Genomic DNA, 25544 nt, shown 5'->3' with positions numbered 1-25544 from the left:
AATATTTAAACGCGCGAAGTAAATAGTTTGGCCAATAAAAAAAATGTACACACAAATTTGGGTAAATTTGATAATAAATAAATAAAGAAGAATATTATGATCTGAGTCTTAAATTTTGAACTGTATGATATACAAAAGAAAGATCCATAACGTTTATGAATGGACGGAAGTGAACAAATATCTTGCGGCAGAAAAGATATGTAGACTATTATTACAATGATATTGATAAATATACACGTTTTTATTCGCTTGTGAAACCTGCAAGACAAATAATTGCATCTTCACTAAGAGTTCTATATGTCCTAGACTCCCTATTTACTCCATTATCCAAATTCGAAAGCATCCTCGTTAAATTAAAATATTTGGTCAAAATTTGTATTTTTTAAAAGCAACAACTTATTGCATCTAACCATCCGAAGTTTCTATACAGTGTTCCAACGTCAACAATTAAAGCCTGATCGTTAATAATTACCAACATTCATTTATCTTTACATCATAAAGCATTGCAACACTCAGTCACAATAAATTAGATTGTTTAACAACTGTGTACAGCATAATCTAAGAAACATTATCTAATTCGCAATTAACCTATATTGCAGCAGAAGTTTCCTCGCTCGGTACGTAACGAGATAAAATGGTAATTTATTACACTTTACCCAAATCGGATTCTGGATACCTACTGCCGAGTCATTCGAATCTAGGAAACATTCTGTATCTTATCTAATTGCTAAGGATAAAAATAATTTACCAGATAACCGAGTCTAGTGTACGCGTTTTCAAGTAAACATTTGAGTCACAGACATTGAAATTTCGTGTACCAATTTAATCTGTGATGACTCAACAGAATTTCTCCGTAAGATAATAAGAACATCAAAAATTATTAAAATGAAGTTCATAATTCAACAACAATAAAACTGTATTAATTTATCTCATTGTTGAGCACTGCTTGAAGAATGAAACATGCAAAAAGCATAGACGCATTATATTAAAAATTCGAAACCATAGTCCGATAAGCGCGCTGTTGTTAAGTAAAAAATAAGATGTAAAAAGCGAAATTGCTTGGATCATAGCCAACCAGACAGTGCTGACTAATCAATAATAAAATGGCAAATCACATACAGCAGCTACAGCTACATTGCGAAATACACAGAGTAGTATTATAACATTCTAATATATGAATTCAAGAAATGTGTAAAGGTTTCAATAAACGCAATAACTTAACAATTACAAGTTTAGAGTTTTTTAATAGTCTTAAGATAAGTATAATAGACTCTCCCTGTCACATGATGGGACGGATTTATATCCGACTAATTGAATGCTATAATTGCTTCTTTATCTAAAATACGACGACAAAACCATTAGCATATATAAGGCTATCAAGCGTAATAATTACTAATAATGCCCCACGCGGTACATACTTTTTAAGACAAATATACTGTGGTTTAACTACTCTACATGAATCCATGGTGCATTTATCAGCGAATGAAGGACTTCAAAATTTCACCAGTCCGATAAACAAAAGGAAATATTATTACATAAAAAACAATAACCGTCAGCAACGTTTTGACGATATAACGTTGCATATTGAAACACATCAATGCACGAGTGCGAACGGAATATTAATCGAAGAGCACAGCAATGCGGGCGCACCTCCGCCGTTTAAACCTGCGTGGGTGGAACTTAATACACAAACACTTCCTACTTATTCACACGGCCGTTGATGCAGTAAACTTGGAAACAAACGGTTTGGCATTATATATATTCTGCGGAAAGTGTTTTATATTTAAAAACACCACAAACTCCTGTTATGTAACATTTTAAGACGCTTACTTATTCCTTAGATTTGAAAGGCTATTAAAATCAAACTCAAGTCCGTCTTAATATCTAAAGTGCGTCGGCACCAAAATACTCATTTCATATGAGCATGCGCAAGTATCGAGCATCAGGCTTGAAGCTTAAGGAATTTGGCAGAGGACGCTAAACTCCCTCAAACGTATCAATACTATAAACAAGCAATAATGAAATGATCACGCACATAAACGGACAGTAGGCCCAACTAAATCTCGGTGCACGAACATATTCGCACAAAGCCGTAAAATAAACGAAGGACGTACAAACAAACTGAGGCTACAATAAGCTTCGTGCTTCATAAATTAACGGCGGTGTGTAAAAATGACATTTTCATATGGACAACAACAACGTTCGCACATTTCACTTCACAATACTAATTAATTGGATTGGAATTTTCCATACTTTCAGCCTAAGTAGTTAATATGGAGTTAGGTATATCGCACGACACGTGTTGTTGCGAAAGTATAAAAAAATTAAAACGTTATTAATGAAATAAATGTTGTACATGGAAAAAAATGTAGATTAATTGGTCAGTTAGATGGTGCAATGTAATTTCCCACACTCCCTTTGTTAATAATATGCCTGATAGTTATGGTTAGAGACTGGTTGGAACTTGTAAACCATCGGAGAATGGACCTTGATTCTGCATGGACTTGTGATATTAACAACATCACGAAACTTTTCGTCACGCGTAGTTTCAGCAGAATTATTATTCCCGTTAAAAGCGATAGCCGAAAGACATATTTAAATGCCACAAAGAAATAACTCTAATCCTACTCAAATAAAACCTATTTCGCAAAGAACAAAACTTATTGGACCAGTCTATAAAAATAAAGAAACAAATGCAAAATTATTCAGAGCATGCAAACCATCACGAAAACAACACGTCACAACTAATTAAATTATTAATTTAGCAAAAAACAACATATCTAAACCTTACGAGATCACCGAAGACGAAAAAACCTCAAACACGTACACAATTAATGTCAACTCATCTAGTATTTGCTCATTAAAGCCACGAACCTCTTAATTAGTCTACTTTATTTGGCGGCTGGCCAACATTTCGGTGCGGTTGTGGCCTTCAACAGCCGAGTATAAAGCCCCGTGTTTGTTCAGACTTATCGATACGATCTGGCGATGGGAAACCGCCGGCTACGCAAACAAAATCGATACCGGTTTCCTGAAGGGACGTGAAGAAGCTATAAAGTAGGCTGACATTAGTAAGGGCGTTTTTGCTGAAGTCATGTTGCACGCTGGAGAAGAGATTTGGAGAATTAAACCGCGTGATTTGATACACAGTTCCGCTTCAACAGACCATTATAAGTAGTCTTTACCAAGACATTTATTTGACAAACACAAAACAATTTTGTAAGTCGATATTAAAGGACTACTGAACATCGGGTCCAGTGCTATTACTTGCTAGAAGAAAACAATAGACCAATCACGTGAGACCAGAATGAGGTATTCTTTTAGACCTTGAAATTTTTATATACAAGTTGCACGTCGCAGTGCAAATTATGGATAAACATCATCAATGTCGTCATTCACTGCAATTCAGTAAAGAATACTTAAGGACCTAAAGACGGCGACCTATAAAATTGTGTTTGTAAGAGTTACGGTAGAAATAAAATTAGTAATCAACACTTTAGTTTTAATACTAATAACCCCCTTATTCATTGACGTTATTTATCTAAGGACGGAGCAATGCTGTAATAACAAGTCTGTTTCTCAGCTTTGTTTATTTGACAGCCAACCAGATTCAAGTTGTATGTCAATATTAGCCAATCACAACGGCCCTATGTCTATGCACTGCGAAGGCTGCCATGCCGTCAGCGCTAAGAAACAGACTTGTTATCACAGCAAAGATAGATCTTAAATAAATAACGTCTTGGAATAAGGGGGTAATAAAGCTGTAATATTAATGGCTCTTGTTTAACGATGTTAATGTTATTTAAACCAGATGACCGGCTGACGGGCAAATGGGTCACTTGGTAGTAAGTGATCACCATCCAATAACACCACAATTTGTATTTGTAGATACTTTTCCGAAGCGAACACGCTTATTCGTTCTGTATACAGAATTGTATTGTACAGTGTATTGTAATTCCATTAAAATTATCTCAAACGGCAAAAGTTTTAACAAAAATATGTAAATATAATCCTGGTCTATATCGTAATAGTCTCCCGAATAGCAGTACAAAGCCATTTTAATACTAACAGAATGAAAGAGCTGTAGCTAGACAAGACGAAGGGAAGATACATAGAGAAGACATCACATTAATGCGCAAGATAGAGAATAATAAATGTGCTAGCACCACGGTGGTTATTTCGGGAATGAAGGATGTTATTTACAAGAATAGCCGTCAATGTATATGGTAAGCAATAAAATCGCTCAGTTTATATTAATATAATTGACCTTTACGTCCTTTATCTCGTTTTGTAGTGGGCGGAGTTGAGAACCCATTGAAATAACCTACTCAGCGATTTGTTTAGTGTTTTGTTTTGCTTCATGTATAGGGTTATTACCTAACGATATAATTTTATTCAGTTATTTTTCTCTTTATTATAAAGCGGTGATAGCCTAGTTGTAGTAGGGTGTAGAACAGAGAACAATGTCCGCAGGTTCGCATCCCAAGGGCACACACCTCTAACTTTTCTAAAATGATGTGTGTATTTATTGTGAACTATCGCTTGCTTGAACGGTGAAGGAAAACATCGTGAACAAACCTGAGAAGTCCTCTATAGAAATTTTGAAGGTGTGTGAAGTATACCAATCCGCACTAATCCAACGTGGTGAACTAAGGCGCAACCCCTCTCATTAGTAGGGCTGTACCCAATAGTGGAACAGTATATAATACAAGGCTGATATTATTATAATTATTTTTATATGTGTGTCACCGCTACCAACCTCTGCGGCTCAAACTAACTTCACCTAGTTGCATCTTAGAAATAAAATTATTCGATTTATACGAATATGTAGAGACGAAGTCCTCTTGACACTCACTATACCTTTACAAGCGGTCATAATGCCCACAAAAGGATTTCAATCGACAATACACTGCCTAAAACGTTATTACTACTGCCTAAGTGCTTAAGTGGCTAAAGAACTTACACGTATACAAAATAACTTCTATAATTTACTGAATTTAGTATGTCCTGCTGTCGAACTAGGATTACAGTGTTATTCTGTTTCAACCGATTATCGGTGACTAACAGGAATGTGCATTTTGATTGGCCTGTATTATCTATTTTATTGCTTCATAAAACACAATTGGTACATCGCGTATAAGGCAAATAAAGCATGTCCGTTCGAGTATATTATCATGTTAATCCATAATTTTTAGTTGCACAATTCAGTGCACTTCATTTTATGTGTAAAAACGACGGTAACTCAATCATGTACAATTAATATGATATATTCGATAATGTTACGCATTCTAGAAACTTCCGTAAATTTCTTTAAGCATTAATGATGTTAATTATATAATGTTGCATACTGATTGATATCAATATCGAATCATATCTTACGATAAAATTCGAAGATAATATAACTGATTTTGGAAATCTTCGACTTTGGAATGCGTGAAAGATTTCATCAGACGTGAGTCGTGATATGCCGCAGGAATACGTAGAGAAGATGGAAAATATGCCTAAGATGAAAGACACAAGAAGCCATGGTTTTGACTGTCTTATCATTAAATTGGGGAAATACACTAAACAGTTCTGACAACTTTTTTGCCTCCACGAGCGAGGTAACCTCATTTTCCTCGTGAATACAAAAAGTAGTCCATATACAAACCCATTACACGTGACAAATAAAGTGATCTAACATCTTTTGATACAAGATATGACTAATCGTCAAAACTCCGTGCTATGGGTATCTCGGCCGTTAAGTTTCGTCACAACCACAAGATCACCTTGGGGAAACCTTTATTTCCCTAGAGTCTGAAGAATTCATGCTTTTACGCGGATGAATGCTCCATAAACTTCATGGCGAATGTTTTATTTAAGTTCCGTTACCTGATGTTATTGTATCGAAACTATACGTATTGGATATCGAAATCGTAGAACGCGATACTGAATTTTTACTAAGAAGTAAACCTTTTTAAAATAAGTATATATTTGTAGAAAAATCACAAGAATTCCTAGAAACCAATTGAATATATCTTAAACCACATTTGACAAGAGTAATATAATTTAATCTCATCTTGATAAATCTGTCTCTTGATCTGAAGTATCATCATGTTTTGTTTAGCAATCATGATAAAAAACTCATATTAGTGTCAACAGATTATTTCATTGAAGAAGGTTAGTGTGACCATCATTTAAAAAAATGCATAAACAATTTTTCCATTTTAATATTTTTATGCAACACAAAATGAATGTAAATTAATGTTTTATTAAAATTATTATAAATGCTAACAGCAATGACATGGAAAAATTTGCCACTTTAAAACATTCTAATATTTATCTTTTAATCATTAAAGTCCAAAATCAAACATGATTGTGTAATGATAATAATACAATTTAAAGCAGTTCAGTTGTGGGGAATTTATCACTCCAATTCACATGTTACATGTTTGGTACAAATTTTTGCCCTATGCCAGATGGTTGGTTAAAAATAGCTAGCATCCCACTGCCAAGCTATATGTACAATTATTATATGTTATATAATTTTACCAATGTTTTAGAATCCATACAGATAGTGGGACTATGGCTTTATCAATAGCTGTATGGTAGAAAAAGTAAAATTAGGGTTGAATTTTGCATGGATAATAAATGGGACTATTTTCTAATTGTATGTATAAAAATGAATGATCTATCAGTATGATGATGTATGAAAAAAAGCAACTGTCTATAAAACAATGTAAAAAAATCAATGATACGATATGATGACTTGTAAAAATTTGGTAATTAACAAAATATAATAATTAATTAAAATAATAATTGACTGTTGAGTATGATGACAATTACCTGGTGGGCTATCGGTGAGAATGGTAATTCCGGTGGGGTCCACATGAGGTGGGAACGCCTCGTACAGGTCGGGTTCCTCTTCCAACACTGCCGACAACATCACGGAGGGCATCCCGGCGTGACCGACACACACTCACACACTATGACTAGACACAACACAACACTGCACTGGATTCCCCAGGTCCTCAGCTCAGTCAGAGCTCACACCTGCGAGCCACCTCGAGCCATCGTTTAACACTCGTACTGTCCCAATGTTCTAGGTCAAATCTTGCTGCACCATTTTTAAATCTGCAACAGAATATTTTAAATCACTGGTACCATGTCAAGACTGCCAATATATGCTATGCTGTATCGCGCTGATAACCCTATCAGATAAATGAAATAATCAAGCGATTATGGTGCCTGCGATAACGGCATCTTAGTTACAATTGGTTACCTAACGTAATTAAAACTGCGGCCATCAGCTGATCGCGCCGCTGCCAGGGCAGACTTGACATTTTATAGCTATTTTAAGACTTTCGGGCGGCTGATCAATGTCAGACGCCGACATCGAAAATGTTCAAACACGCTAATAAAATGTGTATGAAAAGTAGCGAGCACCCCGAGGGGTCCGTACTCACCGCAATCCTGACGATAAATGATGCGTAGCAGGATCTGCGCCTCCGTATTTACCGCTTTGGAGTCCCCGCGGCGACTAACCCAAGTGGCCAGTTCCCGGCCCAACGCAATCACGAATAGGATAATAGTCTCGAATGGGAGCCGACGCTTTTGCTTTGTCACTTAAACGAACCACTCTGTGCATCACAAAGATATGTATGTAACTGACCACGGATACATTGTTACAATTTTATTCGGTGTATTTATGGGACCCTCTGCTTTCGTTAATCAAATTATCGATGTATCCGGTGAAAGTCGTTTCAGTTTTTATTCGATAATATGCGATTGTGTGAAAAATTGCCTGGCAAGTGCGCGAATTCAGTTTTATGTGAAATTATTCCAACGCTGGAATCGAAACACACGTCTACAATATACGCGATTTACGAGAAGTCGATCGTGAATTAAAGAATCTCGCACACTCGTCGTACCGTCCAACAGGAAGAGCATAGACTAGTTAGTTAGTCATCAAAAAACCAGATGGTAGTTTCGCAGAAACTATACTCTTTGTGCCTATGTATTTATTCTATTTAGAAAAAAATCACGTACAAACATTATTTCAATAATAGGCTAATTCGAAAAATTTTAGAGCATTTTAAAACAGAATTAATAAATTTGAAGTAAGCTAAATTATAAAAATAGTTTTATTTTATCATTGACTCATGGCCATCTCAATTAGGACAAATGATTACCTACCTAATAATTCTACGTGATAAGATTTGAATATATATTCAAATATTTAACTTAATAGATTTTAAAGTTTAATAAAAATTATAAGTACTTACAATTTACCAAAGTTCATAAAAATAGAAGTAGTATCTATGCATGATAACTAGAATTTAATATTAATATTTGAAAATTATAAGCAAGTAAAGACACTCTACTCATAATTTAAATAATCATTCATAAAGCGATCGGAGAACCTTTACGAAAATTGTTGGAAATAGTTGAATGCGGTACAGAGATTTCATATTTGTCTAAAATAAACGAAAACATCAAAATCATCATATAATAGATACTTTGTTTTCGCGTGTTCAAATTTATTTGTGGCGATGTTATAATCATGAACTTTGCAATGTAGGAGAAACAATGTGTATTTTGTAACTAAAATCTGATCATAATTTTATCACGACCATTATCATATTATTGTAAATACTTATTTAGACCTTGTTTAACTGTTTGTAATAAAAAAAATAACGTACGAGAAAAAATTACCAGCATGAGCTACAAATGTAAATATTTACCTAAATACACGTCTGCACTCATTATCATTACGCAATCACTTTTGTGATGCAGTGATTCCATAGTGTTGGTCGTGCTCATAAAGTATAGCAACATTTTTAATAAACGTCACAAAGTTTTAGGCAGTCATTGGTTAATTTTGACATGGAATATGAAAACAATTTGATGGGGAAACAAAATATTTGAAACTTCCAATTTATTATTGAATAGAAGAAAATTTAAACCATTATAACTGTTTAAATCTTAACATATATTAGATATCTCGTTATATCTCGTTATATTCACAAATAAATATGAATACAGAACAAATTGTTTTAAATTATGTAATAATATTAGACATATATTACACTTTCTATAAATGTCTTTATTCCAGGAATAATTTTAAAGTTGAAAAGTAAATAAAACACAACTTGTACGTTTACTTATCATCAACAAAAAAAACAAATTCTCCCAAATAGTAATATTTAAAATATTTTTACTGGCAACTACATTTTAATGTCAATGTCATTTGCAAAGACGTCAGCTCACAGCTGTGTCATATTGTTTTCATTTATTTTGTGGTTGAAACTTGAAATAAAGAAGTCTTCGTTGTAGAGATTCGGAATAATTTAATTAGTTTATGTCCGTAGATATGTGATTAATACAAAATGTCTAATATAAAGTTTGAGTGTCTGAAAGGTATTACAATCTATTGCGTATATTTCTTGAGAAATGTAATTTGTAAGTCGGGTAGAAAATAAGCATTTATTTTCATTCGCAGATACCGTGACGGTGTTAATAAACGCTGCCGGTGATAATGAGAATTCCGTAAACAACGTCGTGATAAAATCATTGACGAAAATAGCCAACAGTTATCCCAATGAAGTGATTGCAATATTTTGCGAGTTTTACAAGAACACTGTCAAAGTGAATCCTCCACAGCTGGGTAATATCGTAAAGTGAGTGCCACACCAAAGCTATTTACTTAATAATCTCGACAAATATTTAGTATTGTGAACAATGTACTTGACTAATAAAAGAATAAGTAAAAAATTTAAACAATCCAAAATCCAACAAACACAGAAAATATGCAACATCATAAAATTTTCCAATAGGAAATAAAGAATCTGATGCATAGATTTACATAAAATTTATGTAAAATAATATCTAAGGATATTACATTTTATTTCAATTCCCAATTTCGTTGATTTTTTATTACAAAACCATTTTTTATACACAATATTGTTGTTTAATATCAAAGCTGAATTTCTATATCCATTGTTTGATGTTATCCAGTCTCTGGTACTTTTCGTGAATGTTGGGCCATCAAAGATTGCATTATTCAAATAAACAACCTTTCAAAAGATTGTTTCATATTTCTAAAGACAAACCATAAATATTTCACGAATGATAAATACCATGTAAATGTTACAAATAGTAAGCTGGAAGACAAATATGAATCTCTCAATATTAGATTGCTTTTTGCCATTACTACAGAAAATAATATATTCAGTGTGGGACAAACAACTTTAAATTTCCTTGTAATAACAAACATTAATGCAAATTATTTACACATTAAAACAAAAAACGAATTTGAATGAATTTTGATTAATAATTTTATTCAATTATTGCTAAAATTATGTATCTAAAAAGCTTAATCAAACCAGTTTTGGTAACCTTGGATGTGATTGGTGACAGGCTAATGTGTTTGAATTAATAAAGTTCTCTATCGCACAATTTAATGACATCTTACTAATCATTTAAATATAGTATCCAAATATTAACAAGTGAAGAAAAAAATTAACTAATTTTTGAGCACATTGCACACATGTAGGAGCCTGAGACTTGGCATAATTAATTGACTTAATTTATATTGCATAATATGTGAAATATATTACATTCAATGTTCGAATTTTGACCTGTGGATAATCACGAGTAATTCTTAATATTGGTTGTTCTTATTGCATACCATAAGATTAATAATAGTGAATGCTGGATTCGGTTTGTCATCTATACTTATAATAAATCTGTAGAGAGGTCAATTCTGTACATGAAATATATTTCCAAAATAACTATCAGGGGGTGATTAGGGATCGATACTGATGCCAAAAATGCAATTAGAAAAATTTTTGTCTGTCTGTCTGTCCGTCTGTCTGTCTGTCTGTCTGTCTGTCTGTATAACCGTTATAGAAACAAAAACTACTCGACGGATTTAAACGAAACTTGGTACAATTATTTGTCATACTCCTGTGCTGGTTATAGTATACTTTTCATCACGCTACAATTAATAGGAGCAGAGCAGTGAAGGGAAATGTTGGGAAAACGGGAGAAGTTACTCCATTTTTTAAGCTTCCGTCGCGTGTGCAACCTTAATGGTTAAAGCTACACAGAAATCATGTATGACGGAAATGTTCTCCTTAAAATTATGTAAAAATATCCCACGACAGCATATGTCTATCTTTTATGGTTGACTCACAATAACACGTGTAACTCCCGATAGCTTAGCAGTTCGAAGCTTTCTCATTATATTTGTCTACTCTTACGTTTATAACACTCTCAGTCATCCCTAATTAAAAAAGTTAACATTATTAAATATTCCATAAAATAGAATTATAGAAATCGGTATAGAAACACCAAAGTTATACATGAAATACGCTAATAATAAGCCATCATGCGTGAATACTGAATCATGCTATAAGGATTATTTTTGTATATATATATAAGGTCGCGAACGCACAGGCAGGCGGCTTGCTTGGCACCTAGAGGCTAGCGAATCACCTAGCGAGTAGCTTCGTAAAACGAACATTCTCGAACGTTCGCGACCGGCTCCATTTTTTAAGTCCGAAATCCACGCGGGCGAAGCTGCGAGCGGAAGCTAGTATTATAATAAATAATAAACTCAATGAAAGTGGTTTTGAGCAACAACAGAACAAAAAAATATGTTCACAAGTTCTGGCCTTGAAAGGCTGAAAAAAATGCATTTAGGATTCCTTTGTAGTTTTTCACACTCCAGTTATTTTGTAGTTACATAATTCATAATCTAGAACTATTCAACTTAAATAAAAATAAAGGATTTTTGGTATTTTAGAATTGTTTTTTTTTTTCTGATAAAATGTAATATTATGTTTCGGCATAATTAAGTGTGCAAGCTTGCTTAGCTTTCTTGTATTATGAATGGCAATCAGTTTAGTACAGCTATGACAAAATCGTATAGTTTTGTATTGAATATAGAAAACAGTATTCAAATATAAATGAGTGTGGAAAATATATCATATTAATTTTTAATATAAACCAGTAGAACCACTCTCAATACTTCAGAAGTAACCTTGTGTGAAAATTGTGTATTCTATGATTCAGGTTTGTTCTTAATTTTTCAAAGTGATGTAATGTTTTATATAAACGGTAAACAATCTGCAAAATTTTGATTTAAATTTCTGATATATGCAGGTCTTTGTAACACATTTGTGTGCATAAACTATGAAAACAAACTGGTTGTGTTATAAACACAAAGATAACACGTTATCTTCAACATGTGTTTCAGTTATATGTGTTTGGATATTTTAATTAATATATAAATAATCAAATAGAATTTTCACAGTTTTGTTTATCATTTGCTATCTTAGGATATTTTCAAACATTTTGTTATTATAATTTCACTTATATAATATAGGCATGTAGTTTGTATGTTTGTAGATAATTTTTTTAAACTACTGAATTAATTCTAAAGTAATCTTGCAATTAGAAAGTTATGCTATCCTTGAACAATAAAGGCTATTATTGTATTTAAAATATTTTTTATTGTAACAGACATTTTCTGTATATTGATAAATGGATGTTGTTCGGTAAATGTAGATAGGAAAAATAGATATTAAATTTAAATTTCAGAGTTCTAGAGCAAACATGCGTGAACCAAGTAAAGAAACTGGAACCCCAAGTAGCTTCGGATCTAGTCAATTCCATGCTTCGAGCCATGATGGAGAATGTAAACTACGAGCCCCTGGTGCAGATGGGAGCTTCAGCTGTACTAGTGGCGGTGGGCCATGAGCATTTAGATTTGGTAATATATTTCTTCTTATTTATAGCATACAAATAATTATACCGATAGGTCCTTCGAACCGGATACCTAACCTTATTGAATAGAATTCTCCATTGCCGTTTACATACGGTCTAATCACTGAAAAATTGTCATTAAAAGCAATAAAATAGTTTTTGAAATATTTTAACCTTTATAGCAAGAGGTTCAAGGGCATCATTAAAATTAAATTTATATTTCGCGAATAATATTAGATTTATCAGATACAATTAAATAAATGAGGCATCTCATAATAATATCGGGAATATTGGCGATATGTTGCCGACTTTTAAAGTAATAACGGTCTTACGTCGACGGCCCTTAAGTTATTATGCTGATTTTTAAAGTAAGAACTGTCTCTTTTTCGAACGAACATAAGTCATTAGTCTGGAAATGTCGAAATCAATATAATGTGCCAAAAGGATGTGAAATATAGTAATGAGAAAAAATGTTGTGCAGTTCACACTATTAAATAATGCCATTCCTCGGTAATTGTAAAGATAATATCCTAAAAACGTGTTATGCAATCACATTCAGGACCTACGTATGAACTTTAACAATTCCCGATTATTTTATTACTTGTATGCACCAGGTTCGTATCACATGTATGGATGAGGTCATATTGTGCGAAATAAGTGTTGTGATTCATTAATATAAACATTTCATTGCTGTAATTTATTCTACTTCAATGTTATGGAACTTTTATATCTGTTTACTAGAGGGAACAGAATGTCATTAGATTATGTGCCTATATCAAAAGGGTGGGCAGCAGTGTATGATGTACATGGGCGTTAGTCTCTGTCGGCATTTTAATTTTAAATGAGACACAATTTTATTATAACCTGGGCATCTTCAAGTCACGAGTGAATAGGTATCTTCCAGGCAAGCATGCTCCACCGTAGACCACACTTACCATCAGACGTGATAGTGTTAAAATAAGCCTATATGCTAAAAAAAAAGAATCACGAATTATATTTACATATGTCTGTTTTCATAGCCCAAATAGTCAGTACAATACTGACCTGGTTTGATATGCATAATAATATAATTGAGGAAATTAACTGCGATATTTTCCTTATGCTGTAATACTATCACAACTAAATTAAATTATTAACTAAAATACCTAGTGGGAACTATTAATATGGTGCTATTTATGTTCCCATAATACAGATTTGATTTAATCAAATAAACACTCTTAAAAATTTAAAAACAATTTGAACTGTGTAAATTGCATAAATAGTTATAAAAATATGATAACAATATTAACACTTTGTATGCATTGTTTGTATTCAAAATAATAAATACTGTTTAAATACATGCAATGTAAGTTACGCCAACCATTAAGGGCGCTTTTTGCATAAAGAAAAGTCAATTACTACCAAGGCTGGCTCGCCGTCTTAATTACTCAGTCTACTGAACTGATGTCATTGACCCGTTCCATGTTGACATACGCATACAATCGGCACATCTTTATCACTAGGTTTTGTCCGCGGCCACGTTTACGGGGATGTCCTATAAGTATATAAAGGAAATAACCATAGCATGTAATAGGGGACCGGCCTATGCTTGATTTTGTACATTATTCTATATGTAATGGTTAATAATGCGAAAAAGAAGCACTCCTGCGAAAACTGCATAACAATTGGTTAAAAAATGAGCGAGTAATTCATATTTAAAATATTGTAATGTACAGAAGTGGGCGCGATGTAGGGATATCGCTTCATCTCTTTTTTTCGCACGCGTCGTAATTCCCGATGACGTCACATGTGGATATTTCGTCTCTTTTCTGTTTCTTGTTAATTACCCCTTCCACCGAAATTCTAAGTCTTATAACTTGTTGATTTTTTACCGGATTTTAATAATTCCTTCTGTGTTATAATTTATATTATGTAAATATTTGATAATAGTAAAGAACAAAAATTAGTCCGGTACCCTATTGCTGTTATTAGAAGCCATTTTAAGAGACTCATAATGAGTTTATATGATTTTCATACCGTGCGGTTTAATTGGGGGAAAAGCCTTTTTTTTAAAAGGGGACAGCAAAGTGACCCCACTGCACCTGATGGTAACGGGAGTGAGGTCCAATAGAATGTAGACTGACGAAAGAAGATTACCTCTCGACAGTTGACACAATTGTGTCGGCCACAGCCTGATCCAGGAACACTTACGTGGGCCACTATGGCGGGTTTTAACACCTTGTGTATGGTGGTCGCTATGGACGGATATAAAATATATCCTACCACCAGCAAAATTTCTTTTGCAGTAAAGTCATTTTGCAGTATAATAGTTAGCAAACTACTTGAGCACACTACCGCGTTATTATTGCAACTGTAGCTACACTACCGTCCAAATAACCCCACTACGTGTTCAAATTATTTGCCGGCTATTATGCCTAGTACAAAAAACTCAGCCATGTACAGAGTCTTTCTCGCCCTCGCACCCACCACTACAACTCCTGTAAGCCAGGATCAGCAGTGGCGCGCATTTTATGACACCGAGTGGTGAAGCTCGGCGAGTCTCAGGGAACATTAATTTGTCTTTATCCAGCAGCGAAATTAATCATAGAAAGATAGGGAGGCGTTAGAAATATTAATTGTCCACTTCCCTCCACAGCAAAGACTTGCAGCCATGTACAACAGGCCATAAACTAAAACCTTAAGATATTCCCAACAATTCTTTCCAGGTACTCCGAGCCCTGATCAACCAGCTGTCGCCAGCGTCTGTGCCGCATTACACAGTCCCCCATACCCTGGGCACACTTGCAGCAGTCAATACCCATGGCGTCGTACCCCATATCAAAGAGATCCTCAGCAAAATGCTCCCACTCCTGTCTTTAGTCAAGCAGGACGGTCTTAAACAAGCTTTTGCTTACGGTAAGTAGTGAAAGGAAACTTCATGATCATCAACTTTTATTAAAAAAAAATATATCTTTGGTGTACCTACTATAATGTTAAAAAAAAACTATTATAATACTTTTAATTCGAGTCCGTTTAGTGGTTTACATAGGTATGACCAACATAAATTCTTATTTTTGCAGCATTCGGCCATTTCGCAGTAGCTGTGAGCGAACAAATCGGTGACAACGTAGAAAACGGAAACATCACATCAATAAAAGAGAATTTCGTTACTGAATTCTCAATAATCTTCGATGTGCTTTACAACCAATGGCTTCCCTCCTACGAGCCTAAAGTATCTGAATCAGTACTAGAAGCCCTAGGACCTATCACCAGATTAATATCTGAACGTCAATTCAATGAATCAGTAAATAAATTCGTTCTTTCATTGCTCGCTTTGTATAAAAAACCTAATATAAATTACTACTATGTCAGTCAATGTATATCGTATTTGCTGTCTCCGTCGTCGCTGAATCCAAAGCTGACCCTAAACGATAACGTTATCAATTCTATAAATCATATACTTTTTAATTTGGTGCTTCTTGAGCCGGATTACGATCAGCCTCAATCAGTAAAGAATCATTTTGAAGTCCTTCGTTGCTTTGATCACATGGCTGGTCAGTTCCCTGAACAGACAATTGAAAGTCTTCTTCATCAATGCAAAAACAACCAGGAGAAAGATAGAATGAAAGCTGTCATCATTCTGACTCACTTAACGACATCATCGCAGGTTTTCATTGATAATTATGCGAATAAATTCATTACTCTCCTGAAAGTGATGAATAACATGGAACATGGGTTGAAAATGAAGAAGCTTCTAGTAAAAGCGATTGTAGGTTTGGTATATAGAAACTGTATTACCACAACAGAAGACTTTACAATGGTAGAATTTATAATTAAACATTGTGGATATGAGGGAACGGCAAATTCATCTAAATATGAGCTGTCAGACTTGCACGATACTTGCAAAAGTTCGTTAATACTAATGTGTAACACTGTAACGAGTATAAGAACTCAGTTGCGGAATTTATTGCTGAACGCTTTGACTATAGAAGATTTTACAGCGTCAATGTCAACAGTATCGCACTGTTTGACCTCGTTACTTCAAAATAATTCGGGTGTAATAGACGAACAAATGGAGAAAGAAATAGAGATGAAGTCTTCCCCAGATTTGGTGTTCGTACGAACCATAATGCACATTGTTGACCCAGAACAGAAAGAAAGGAATAAGAACTTGCTAGTTTTCCTTGAAGAATATTCAGGAGATGTTCATAAGAATCTGAAAAACTCTTGGACTGTTGAAATACAAAGGCTGCTGAAGTTTGTAGACAAAAGCGAATCGAAAGGACAATGGCACAGCATGTTGTTAGATTTGCTAATGTCTGCTGTGGAACAAGTGAATAGCAATAAATGGGTAGAGAACATAGCCACGTTGATATCACAGCAAATACTGTTGAAAAAACAATCAACAATGATTAAAGGAGTATCTCTGCAATATCTCGCAGTTTTATCGTGCCACATGTCCAACGCTGCCATTGTTGAAAAAGTACTTAAAATAATTTTACTTGCGCTGAAATCTATTCCGATGGAAAGCTGCGAATACGTCAGTAAAGCTATTGGCATTGCCTCAAGACAGCACGGGGAGTTTGTTATGAATGAGCTCGATGCAATTTATAAAGAAAACGAATCTAAAAGGGGAAGTAAAATATTAAATTTCTTGTCGTCAAAGAATTCTAAAAGTGAACAAGAGTTTAACGTTGTAAAATATGCATTGATAAGTTGTTACGGTACAGTGGCATCGGAGTGCTTAGACGTTCACGTCTTGGCAAGGTTAGGTGATAATGTTACGTCGATTTTGTATGATATTTTGAAGTCTAACCCATCATTTGATCTTTGTAAAGCCAGTGTTACCACACTATATGAAATAAGCAAGGCGCTGTATCCTGCATCACATCACAACATCGCTTTAAGGAATCGTTGGCAGCTTCTGAATGGAGTATTGGAACAAATATACAACTCCAACCTTGATAAAAGAAACGTTGAGCTTTATCCAATAATAGTGAAAGCATCTAAGGCATTAACCAAGCTTCAAAAAGGAATATTGCCGGAAGAAAGAAATACTATACTACGAGTTTTCTTTAATAGCATCTTCGGAGAACTCTCTTCCTTTAAGCGTAAATATGAAATAGAAGGAAATGGAGATAAGAATGACATACTAGCAAAAACTTTGAACGACAGCTTGACTTTACTCCACCAGTTGATTAAAGAACTGATTATCCAGTCAACTTGCTTGAGCACTATCGATGATCTCGTGGGACTATTGATCGACTGGCTCAGACATGAAAATGATGAAATTCGAACGGCGTCAGCTCTCATAATGCAGGTCATATTCGAAACGTACATCAAAAACGTGAAACTTAACTATGAGACGCCAAGCAAGTTTGGTCAAATGGGTTATTTGTTAGGGTTGGTGGTTCCCGGAATAGCTGATACTAATTTCGCAGTGAGATTAACTACTATCGACTGCATTAAGCTGATCGTTCAGATCCAAGACTTGTACGAAGGCCACACAACAGAGCCTGACAATGAATGCCTAAATAACTTATCACATCTTCAAAACAACGTACTCACGAATGATTTGAATATGATCAGTGACTATTGTATGGTGCTGTGTGATGCTGTATCTCCTAAAATCCCGCATCACCACACAATGCAATTTATAGAAAGTTTACTCGAGAGTTATGATAACCAAGAGTTCAAGAGTGTTGGTATTAGTGCGGTTTTGGACGCGCTTTTTATGAAGAAAGGCCAAGATCTGTTCCAGAGTATAGAGAGGATTGTGGAGGTCATGTTGGCTACGGTAGATGCTGTAGGGGAAGAGGCAAGGATAAGGCTGATGAGACCTCTTACCTCACTCAGTCAGCACCATTCAAATGCCGTTACTGCAGTGCTTTTGTCCCAGAAGCTGCCATTGAAACCGTAAGTGATATTTTTGAAATGTAATATTATTGTACTGACTTATGGATTTTTTGATAAACATTTCAATAATCCTTTTCGCAGGAGTGTAGTGTCCTGCTGGAGGTATCTCGCCAAAGATGAGGCTTTAACTTCTGCGATCATGGACAACTTCCTTCGCCTCATGACCTCTGTAGAGCTGTACGAGGATCCTTACCATGTTACCGAAAACCACGTCGCAGCACTCCAGCCTTTGACGGTATTTCTTTAATGATGAACTTACTTAACTAAATGACGTCATCTTTATAAAATTCTATGCTAGTTTAAACTTTTCATTTCATCAAATAGAGATGGGAAAAGGTTAAAAGTTACTGATCTAGTTTATTTTCTTCTAGGTTCTTAGTGCATTGGGCGAGATGCTGCAAGAACCAACAATGAAGCAGACGTGCATCTCCAAATTCTCTGATCTATTCTCTGTATTGTACACGAGCTTGGCCTGCTACATTGAGGCAGAGCCGCCGGCGTACTCTCCGCCCGTCAACCGCACGCAGGAACGCTTTGGATTCATTCCCAACAGGGAGGCCATAAGACTCTCTCCGGCTAAGATCACCGTGAATACCTTCAATGCTTTCCTGGACATGGCAGATTGTCAAAAAGTGAGATTTTGGAATTCTTTTACAAAAATATTTTATGCTGTAAAATTTTTGTTTGTTCCTTAAATCGTCAGTTTTATTCGTAACTAGCTGATCCGAAAGACGTTGTCCCGTTTTACCTATGAATTATCAGCGCGCATTCTGTCAATCGCTGACAGTTATATCAAACAAATGATAGTTATATAAAATTAATATTATTTCGTTAAGTTTTCTTACATTTGCTAATTTTCCGCCCAATTTTTTGAATTTGTTCTTTCATAAAAATCTTCTCCTGACAATAACAAACACAACAAAAAAAGTGAAATCGGTCCAGCCGTTCACGCGTGATGGCGTGACCAAGGGAAATAGGGATTCATTTTTATATATATAAGATAGATATATATAGATTTTAGCGCGGTTAAAAAGGTTGGATTATAATATGGTCTTTGATACCCACCAGGTGCGTGAAGCGTGCTCCCTGTGCCTGAGCATCGAGCACGGCGACAGCTCGAACACGCTGCTGGAGCTGGCGCCGATCCTGAGCGGCGCGCTGTGCCGCGAGTGCCCGCCGCAGCTGGCGCGGCTGGTGTCGCGCACGGCGCAGTACGCGCGCTCGCCGCTGCCGCCGCAGCGCCGCGCCGCGCTGGCGCTGCTCGCCGGCTTCCTCAATTACAGGTCACATTACGAACTAACAATTACTTCTTTTTTATCTATGGAATTCGATTAATTTGTCTGAATATCGTTTAGGTAGATTCGACTTGAATAGTTTAAAATGATTTAATTTATGTTGGTTTATTTCGAAAAAAAAATATCTTGGTTCGGTTTCGCTTTCATCGATTTTACTCAGTTTAAATCGATATGGAAAATCGATTAAATTGAAAAGTTTTCGTTGTGCAGGTGCAACGACAACATGGTCCTGATCGAGACCGTGCTGTCCACCCTGAGCATGGGCTGGAAGGACGAGAACAACCGCGTGCGAGCGACGAGCCTGCGCGGCGCCGCCAACACCGCGCGCCTGCGCGCACACACGCGTGCGCAGGCGCTGCCCGCCGCGCTGCAGGCGCTCAGCCAGGGCGTCGACGCCGCGCCCGCGCAGTCTGTACCATGCCACTAGTGCTAACACTACAAACACATTAACACCGCGCGCCTGCGCGCACACACGCGTGCGCAGGCGCTGCCCGCCGCGCTGCAGGCGCTCAGCCAGGGCGTCGACGCCGCGCCCGCGCAGTCTGTACCATGCCACTAGTGCTAACACTACAAACACATTAACACCGCGCGCCTGCGCGCACACACGTGCGCAGGCGCTGCCCGCCGCGCTGCAGGCGCTCAGCCAGGGCGTCGACGCCGCGCCCGCGCAGTCTGTACCATGCCACTAGTGCTAACACTACAAACACATTAACACCGCGCGCCTGCGCGCACACACGCGTGCGCAGGCGCTGCCCGCCGCGCTGCAGGCGCTCAGCCAGGGCGTCGACGCCGCGCCCGCGCAGTCTGTACCATGCCACTAGTGCTAACACTACAAACACATTAACACCGCGCGCCTGCGCGCACACACGCGTGCGCAGGCGCTGCCCGCCGCGCTGCAGGCGCTCAGCCAGGGCGTCGACGCCGCGCCCGCGCAGTCTGTACCATGCCACTAGTGCTAACACTACAAACACATTAACACCGCGCGCCTGCGCGCACACACGCGTGCGCAGGCGCTGCCCGCCGCGCTGCAGGCGCTCAGCCAGGGCGTCGACGCCGCGCCCGCGCAGTCTGTACCATGCCACTAGTGCTAACACTACAAACACATTAACACCGCGCGCCTGCGCGCACACACGCGTGCGCAGGCGCTGCCCGCCGCGCTGCAGGCGCTCAGCCAGGGCGTCGACGCCGCGCCCGCGCAGTCTGTACCATGCCACTAGTGCTAACACTACAAACACATTAACACCGCGCGCCTGCGCGCACACACGAGCGCAGGCGCTGCCCGCCGCGCTGCAGGCGCTCAGCCAGGGCGTCGACGCCGCGCCCGCGCAGTCTGTACCATGCCACTAGTGCTAACACTACAAACACATTAACACCGCGCGCCTGCGCGCACACACGCGTGCGCAGGCGCTGCCCGCCGCGCTGCAGGCGCTCAGCCAGGGCGTCGACGCCGCGCCCGCGCAGTCTGTACCATGCCACTAGTGCTACCACTACAAACACATTAACCGCTTTTACACAAACTGCACAGTACCCCTTAAAGCATTCGATTTTATGTTTCACAATTACTAGTTAATATATTACAAAATTTTTGAAATCGAAAACAAAGCTACATAAAGACTTCTGATTTATGGCGAAAACACAAAACCTTAGTACCTGTCCAGATAAAAACTCACACGGAAGATCTACATCAAAGTTTACTATTGATAAATTTATAGACAATTCTAACGATTAACAATAAAACCAAAGTAACTTTATTGAGGCTATTTTTTTTTAAATTACAGGCCGCCAACGGACAACGTGCCTTTAGCCGCGATACAAGGTCTGAGTCTACTCCTCACCGAGATCGACGAACTCGATAAAGAATACGATAGAGAATTACTATCGATAACGCAGAAGATCCGTCCGTTCATGAACACAGACTGCGCGCAGCTTCGAGAACATTCCATACGCCTGTTCGGTATAATAGCCGGGCGGGTGGAGTCGGAAGCACTGGTTGATCAGTCGGTGTCTTCACTGCCGTGCTTCTTGGTGCACTTGTGTGATAACAATCCTGCAGTTGTTAGGGTGAGTATCGATATTTGATTTGAGGTTTTGATGCCTTTTTTGCTGGCATGGTTAATTTTACAGATAGTAATTAATTTTTTTATGTTAAATAATATCGACTATCAGTTATCAGAATTATATTGTGTTGATTTACTTACTAGACAATTACCTTCTACTAGGTATGGTGGTTTTATTCACTAACTCGCTTTTGCTCACGGCTTCGCAAGCGTGAAAGTCCCGATATATTTTCTGGTAATAGAAAATTGGCAGCGTCCTTGTTAAGATGTCAAACTATCTCCATACTTTCGAAATCCGTTGGGTAGTTTTTGAGTTTATCGTATTCATACAAGCACACAGATGATGCGGGGCACTTTTTTTCATAATATACAATTCGAACCAGTAGTTCCTGACTTAAAAAAACAAACTCTATATAATAATACAGAGTGTAGATAAAAATACAACTGTAATTTCTAATCCCAGGCGAGCAAATTCACTCTAAAACAAGTGTTCAAAACGTTCAACGTGAAGAAGTCCAACGACTTCGTCCAAACCCACCTGCTCGACGAAGGCAGGTTGTATTTGGACGAGTTCCTCTCCGCCCTGCTGCGGCAGCTGGCTGAGGAGATGCCTTCCAGCGTTGTGAAGTGTCTGCAGACAGCTGTCAACTATCTTCACTGTGCTAGAGATGAGATGAAGCCGCATCCGCCGCTGTTACTCGGTAAGTCATTCAAGGACTCAGGAAATTAATAATCTAGAAAATGAAATCCGTTCATAAAAAATCGAATTTAGCAATTTACAGTTGGTGACCTTTAATCGTATTGAATATAATAATAAATATAAATAATAAAAACAGCCCTGTATTATATACTGTTCCACTGCTGGGCACGGGCCTCCTCTACTACTGATTATTAGGCCTTAGTCCACCACACTGGCCTAGTGTGAATTGGTAGATTTTACACACCCTCAAAATTCCTGTGGAGAACGTCTCAGTTATGCAGGTTTCCTCACGATGTTTTCCTTCACCGTTAAAGCAAGCAATAATTCACAAAGAATACCATAATTTTAGAAAAGTATGAGGTGTGTGCCCTTGGGTTTTGAACATGCGGACATTTGTCTCAGCAGTCCATTCCACACCCAACTAGGCTATTACCGCTCGTATTTTACTGACCTTACCGTCAAGTAAATTTGTAACAGCCAAAGGTTATAATTTCTATGGTTGCTTGTTTGAAATAATAAAACGCATAATTTCTTATAGGTCTATTATACGCGGAGCTGTACCGGATCAAAAGCAAAGACCCTGAGAATGCAGACCTCGACCCTGACATCACTCGCAGCGCTCGGACCCGCCTGCTCCAACTCATAAAGGACCCCAACCCGGCCGTGCGGCAGAACGCGGCGCTCGCACTCGCCAACATATGTCTCATCTGCGCACACGACGACGAAAATGTCGACGGTTGAAAAGGTAATGTCAGCGGTTAGAATAGAGATCATAATTGCTGTTACCATAATTTCGTGTGATATATGGTTTAAAGAGAATCGATCATAGGACTAAGTAAGTGTGTTAGGTTTTCTTGGCTGGTCGACTTAAATATTAATTGGCAATAAAAAATTATAATCTTCCCTTGAATAGTGTAGAAAGTTGTATTTAGAGAAATAATTCGAAACACGTCGTGTGATTTTATTCTTCTAAGTTGAAATGTAATGACATACTTCCTTAATATGACATGGTCCTTTTACTATTGATATGCACGGTTATTGTCCTGTTCGATATTATGCCTTTGCCAAAAGCAACATTTTGAATCGATATTCGCTTCCAATATGCCAAACGCTTGATTCCATAATACTAATGTAGTTCCAGTAGTCTGTTATTCATGTCACTATGTCATAAAATTCATTTTTATAGAATAAAAATAGAATACTAAAAATTACTGTTGCTGCCTTCGAGAATAAATGCTATTTAGATTTTGAATAACAATTTTATATATTGTATGTAACGATTTTTATATATTCGATATGAAGTAATTTCCATTATAATCGAATATTAAGTATCAATATAACCATATTACGATTTAGATTTTGAACTAATTAAGTATGATAAATTTATATATATTGTATGTAACGATTTTATATAAAATACGTTATATCCATTATAATCGAATATAACGATTACGAGCTTATTTTTTTCCTTATTCACAGTTTTTAAGAGGTAAATACCTAGTCTTGCCATAAATATTGTAATAAAGAAAAAAGAAAATTGTTAACTGCAAATAACATTTATTACTTTTACAGTGTGTCAGTTTAATACATAAATATAAAACAATTAAAAATATAAAAAGCTTATTCGAAGTGGTCTCCATTGGCTGCAATACAGTCCTTTAAACGATGAGGCCAGTTATCAATAGAAGCACGCACTCTTTCCATGGGAAAATTCTTCACTGCCAATCGTATAGATTGTTTTAGGGACTCAAATTATCATGGCGTTTAGAGCAAGCTGTACTCTCTAAAACTGACCACAAATCATAATCCAGCGGATTAAGATCGGGACTAGACGACGGCCAGTCTTCAGCTCTGATGAAGTCCGAAACGTTCGATTCCAACCAAGACTGCGTGGACCGAGCTTTATGACCCGGCGCCGAGTCTTGCTGGAAGGACCATACTTGGTTATTGAACATGGTGATGTTAAGGGGCTTAACTACCTTCTCAAGAATGGTATCTTGATACACTTGTGCCGATGTTTTGATACCTTTTCACAAAAATATGGCTCAGTCACTCCTTCATAGCTAACACCCCACCAAACCATCACTGAAGTCGGATAATGTCCACGTTGCACTCTGTCGACTAATTGGGAAGCTTCCTTAGAGCTTTGAGCATAAATACGGTCATTTTGTTTGTTAAAATGTTGCTCAATTGTAAAAATTTTCTCATCCGTAAACAAAATTTTTCTGTGACCTCCCTTTGCGTACCGCTTCAGTAGTTGTTTCGATTTTACCACCCTATTCTTCTTTAAATTATCAGTTAAGAAATGGCCAGTGCGTCTCTTATAGGCTGCAAGTCCTAAGTCATCTTTTAAAATACGCGACATGGTTCTAGGTGCTATCTTCATTTCCCGAGATAAAATCTTTTGCTTTCGGACAGGATTTCTTCGAATTCTTTCCCTTACTGCTTTGACCACCTTTTTCGTACGAACACTACGTGGACGGCCAGATCTTTTCTGTCACAAACAGAGGAGGTCTCATTGTACCTATTAATAGCCCGGTACACAAACATTTTACTAATACCAAGTGTATGGAGAGTTTTAAAAATTGCATTTGGCTCCATACCTACTTTGTGTAATGCTATCACAGCGATTCGGTTCTCTTTATCACCCCACACCATTTTAATATCGCAAAATATTTTACAATGTATTGGCGCCAAAATGAGAAAACACAATGAACAATCGTATAAAAATGACAGATTCGAAATTCAAATGTAATATTTTTTTATAATTAAGTGTAACAGTATTTATGGCCAGACTAAGTATAATAAGGAATCGATTGCAGAAATGCTTGAATCTAATCTGATTTG

At 37.0% G+C, this 25544-nt stretch overlaps 2 protein-coding genes across 11 annotated transcripts in view; one reads left to right on the top strand and one right to left on the bottom strand.

Annotated features, from left to right (window-relative positions):
* The window catches only part of LOC115449331 (GTPase-activating protein skywalker), a 144648-nt gene extending 136725 nt beyond the window's left edge, over nt 1-7923 (bottom strand). For 4 of the 9 annotated variants that reach the window (XM_037442092.1, XM_037442096.1, XM_037442089.1 and 1 more), the window contains exons 1-2: nt 7446-7922; nt 6826-7113 (exon numbers count right to left, since the gene is read on the bottom strand). In XM_037442092.1, the coding sequence (XP_037297989.1) occupies nt 6826-6937 (112 nt within the window). In that variant the 5' untranslated portion in view covers nt 6938-7113; nt 7446-7922. Of the gene's footprint in view, nt 1-6825; nt 7114-7445 lie in introns of all 9 variants that reach the window. The other 5 variants (XM_037442087.1, XM_037442088.1, XM_037442094.1 and 2 more) reach the window with 3 other exon arrangements.
* Nucleotides 7924-9230: 1307 nt separating this feature from the next.
* On the top strand, nt 9231-23677 carry LOC115453101 (maestro heat-like repeat-containing protein family member 1). 2 transcript variants are annotated; one of them, XM_037441774.1, is made up of 12 exons: nt 9231-9399; nt 9482-9659; nt 12586-12757; nt 15456-15645; nt 15810-18645; nt 18727-18880; nt 19017-19277; nt 19714-19928; nt 20151-20348; nt 21719-22001; nt 22461-22698; nt 23236-23677. In XM_037441774.1, exons 1-12 carry the CDS (start codon nt 9369-9371, stop codon nt 23436-23438), a joined length of 4959 nt encoding a protein of 1652 aa, XP_037297671.1. In that variant the 5' UTR covers nt 9231-9368; the 3' UTR covers nt 23439-23677. The 2 variants fall into 2 exon arrangements, with proteins under 2 accessions (XP_037297671.1, XP_037297672.1); XM_037441775.1 differs by lacking the exons at nt 21719-22001; nt 22461-22698; nt 23236-23677 and adding an exon at nt 20458-20532 and having other exon boundaries at nt 20151-20325.
* Nucleotides 23678-25544: the final 1867 nt, after the last annotated feature.

The sequence above is a fragment of the Manduca sexta genome, chromosome 23 (genome assembly GCF_014839805.1).
Source record: "Manduca sexta isolate Smith_Timp_Sample1 chromosome 23, JHU_Msex_v1.0, whole genome shotgun sequence".
Classification (NCBI taxonomy): Eukaryota; Metazoa; Arthropoda; class Insecta; order Lepidoptera; family Sphingidae; genus Manduca; species Manduca sexta.
The sequence above is the reverse complement of the archived record's forward strand: the minus strand, read 5'-3'. Positions and strand labels throughout refer to the sequence as shown.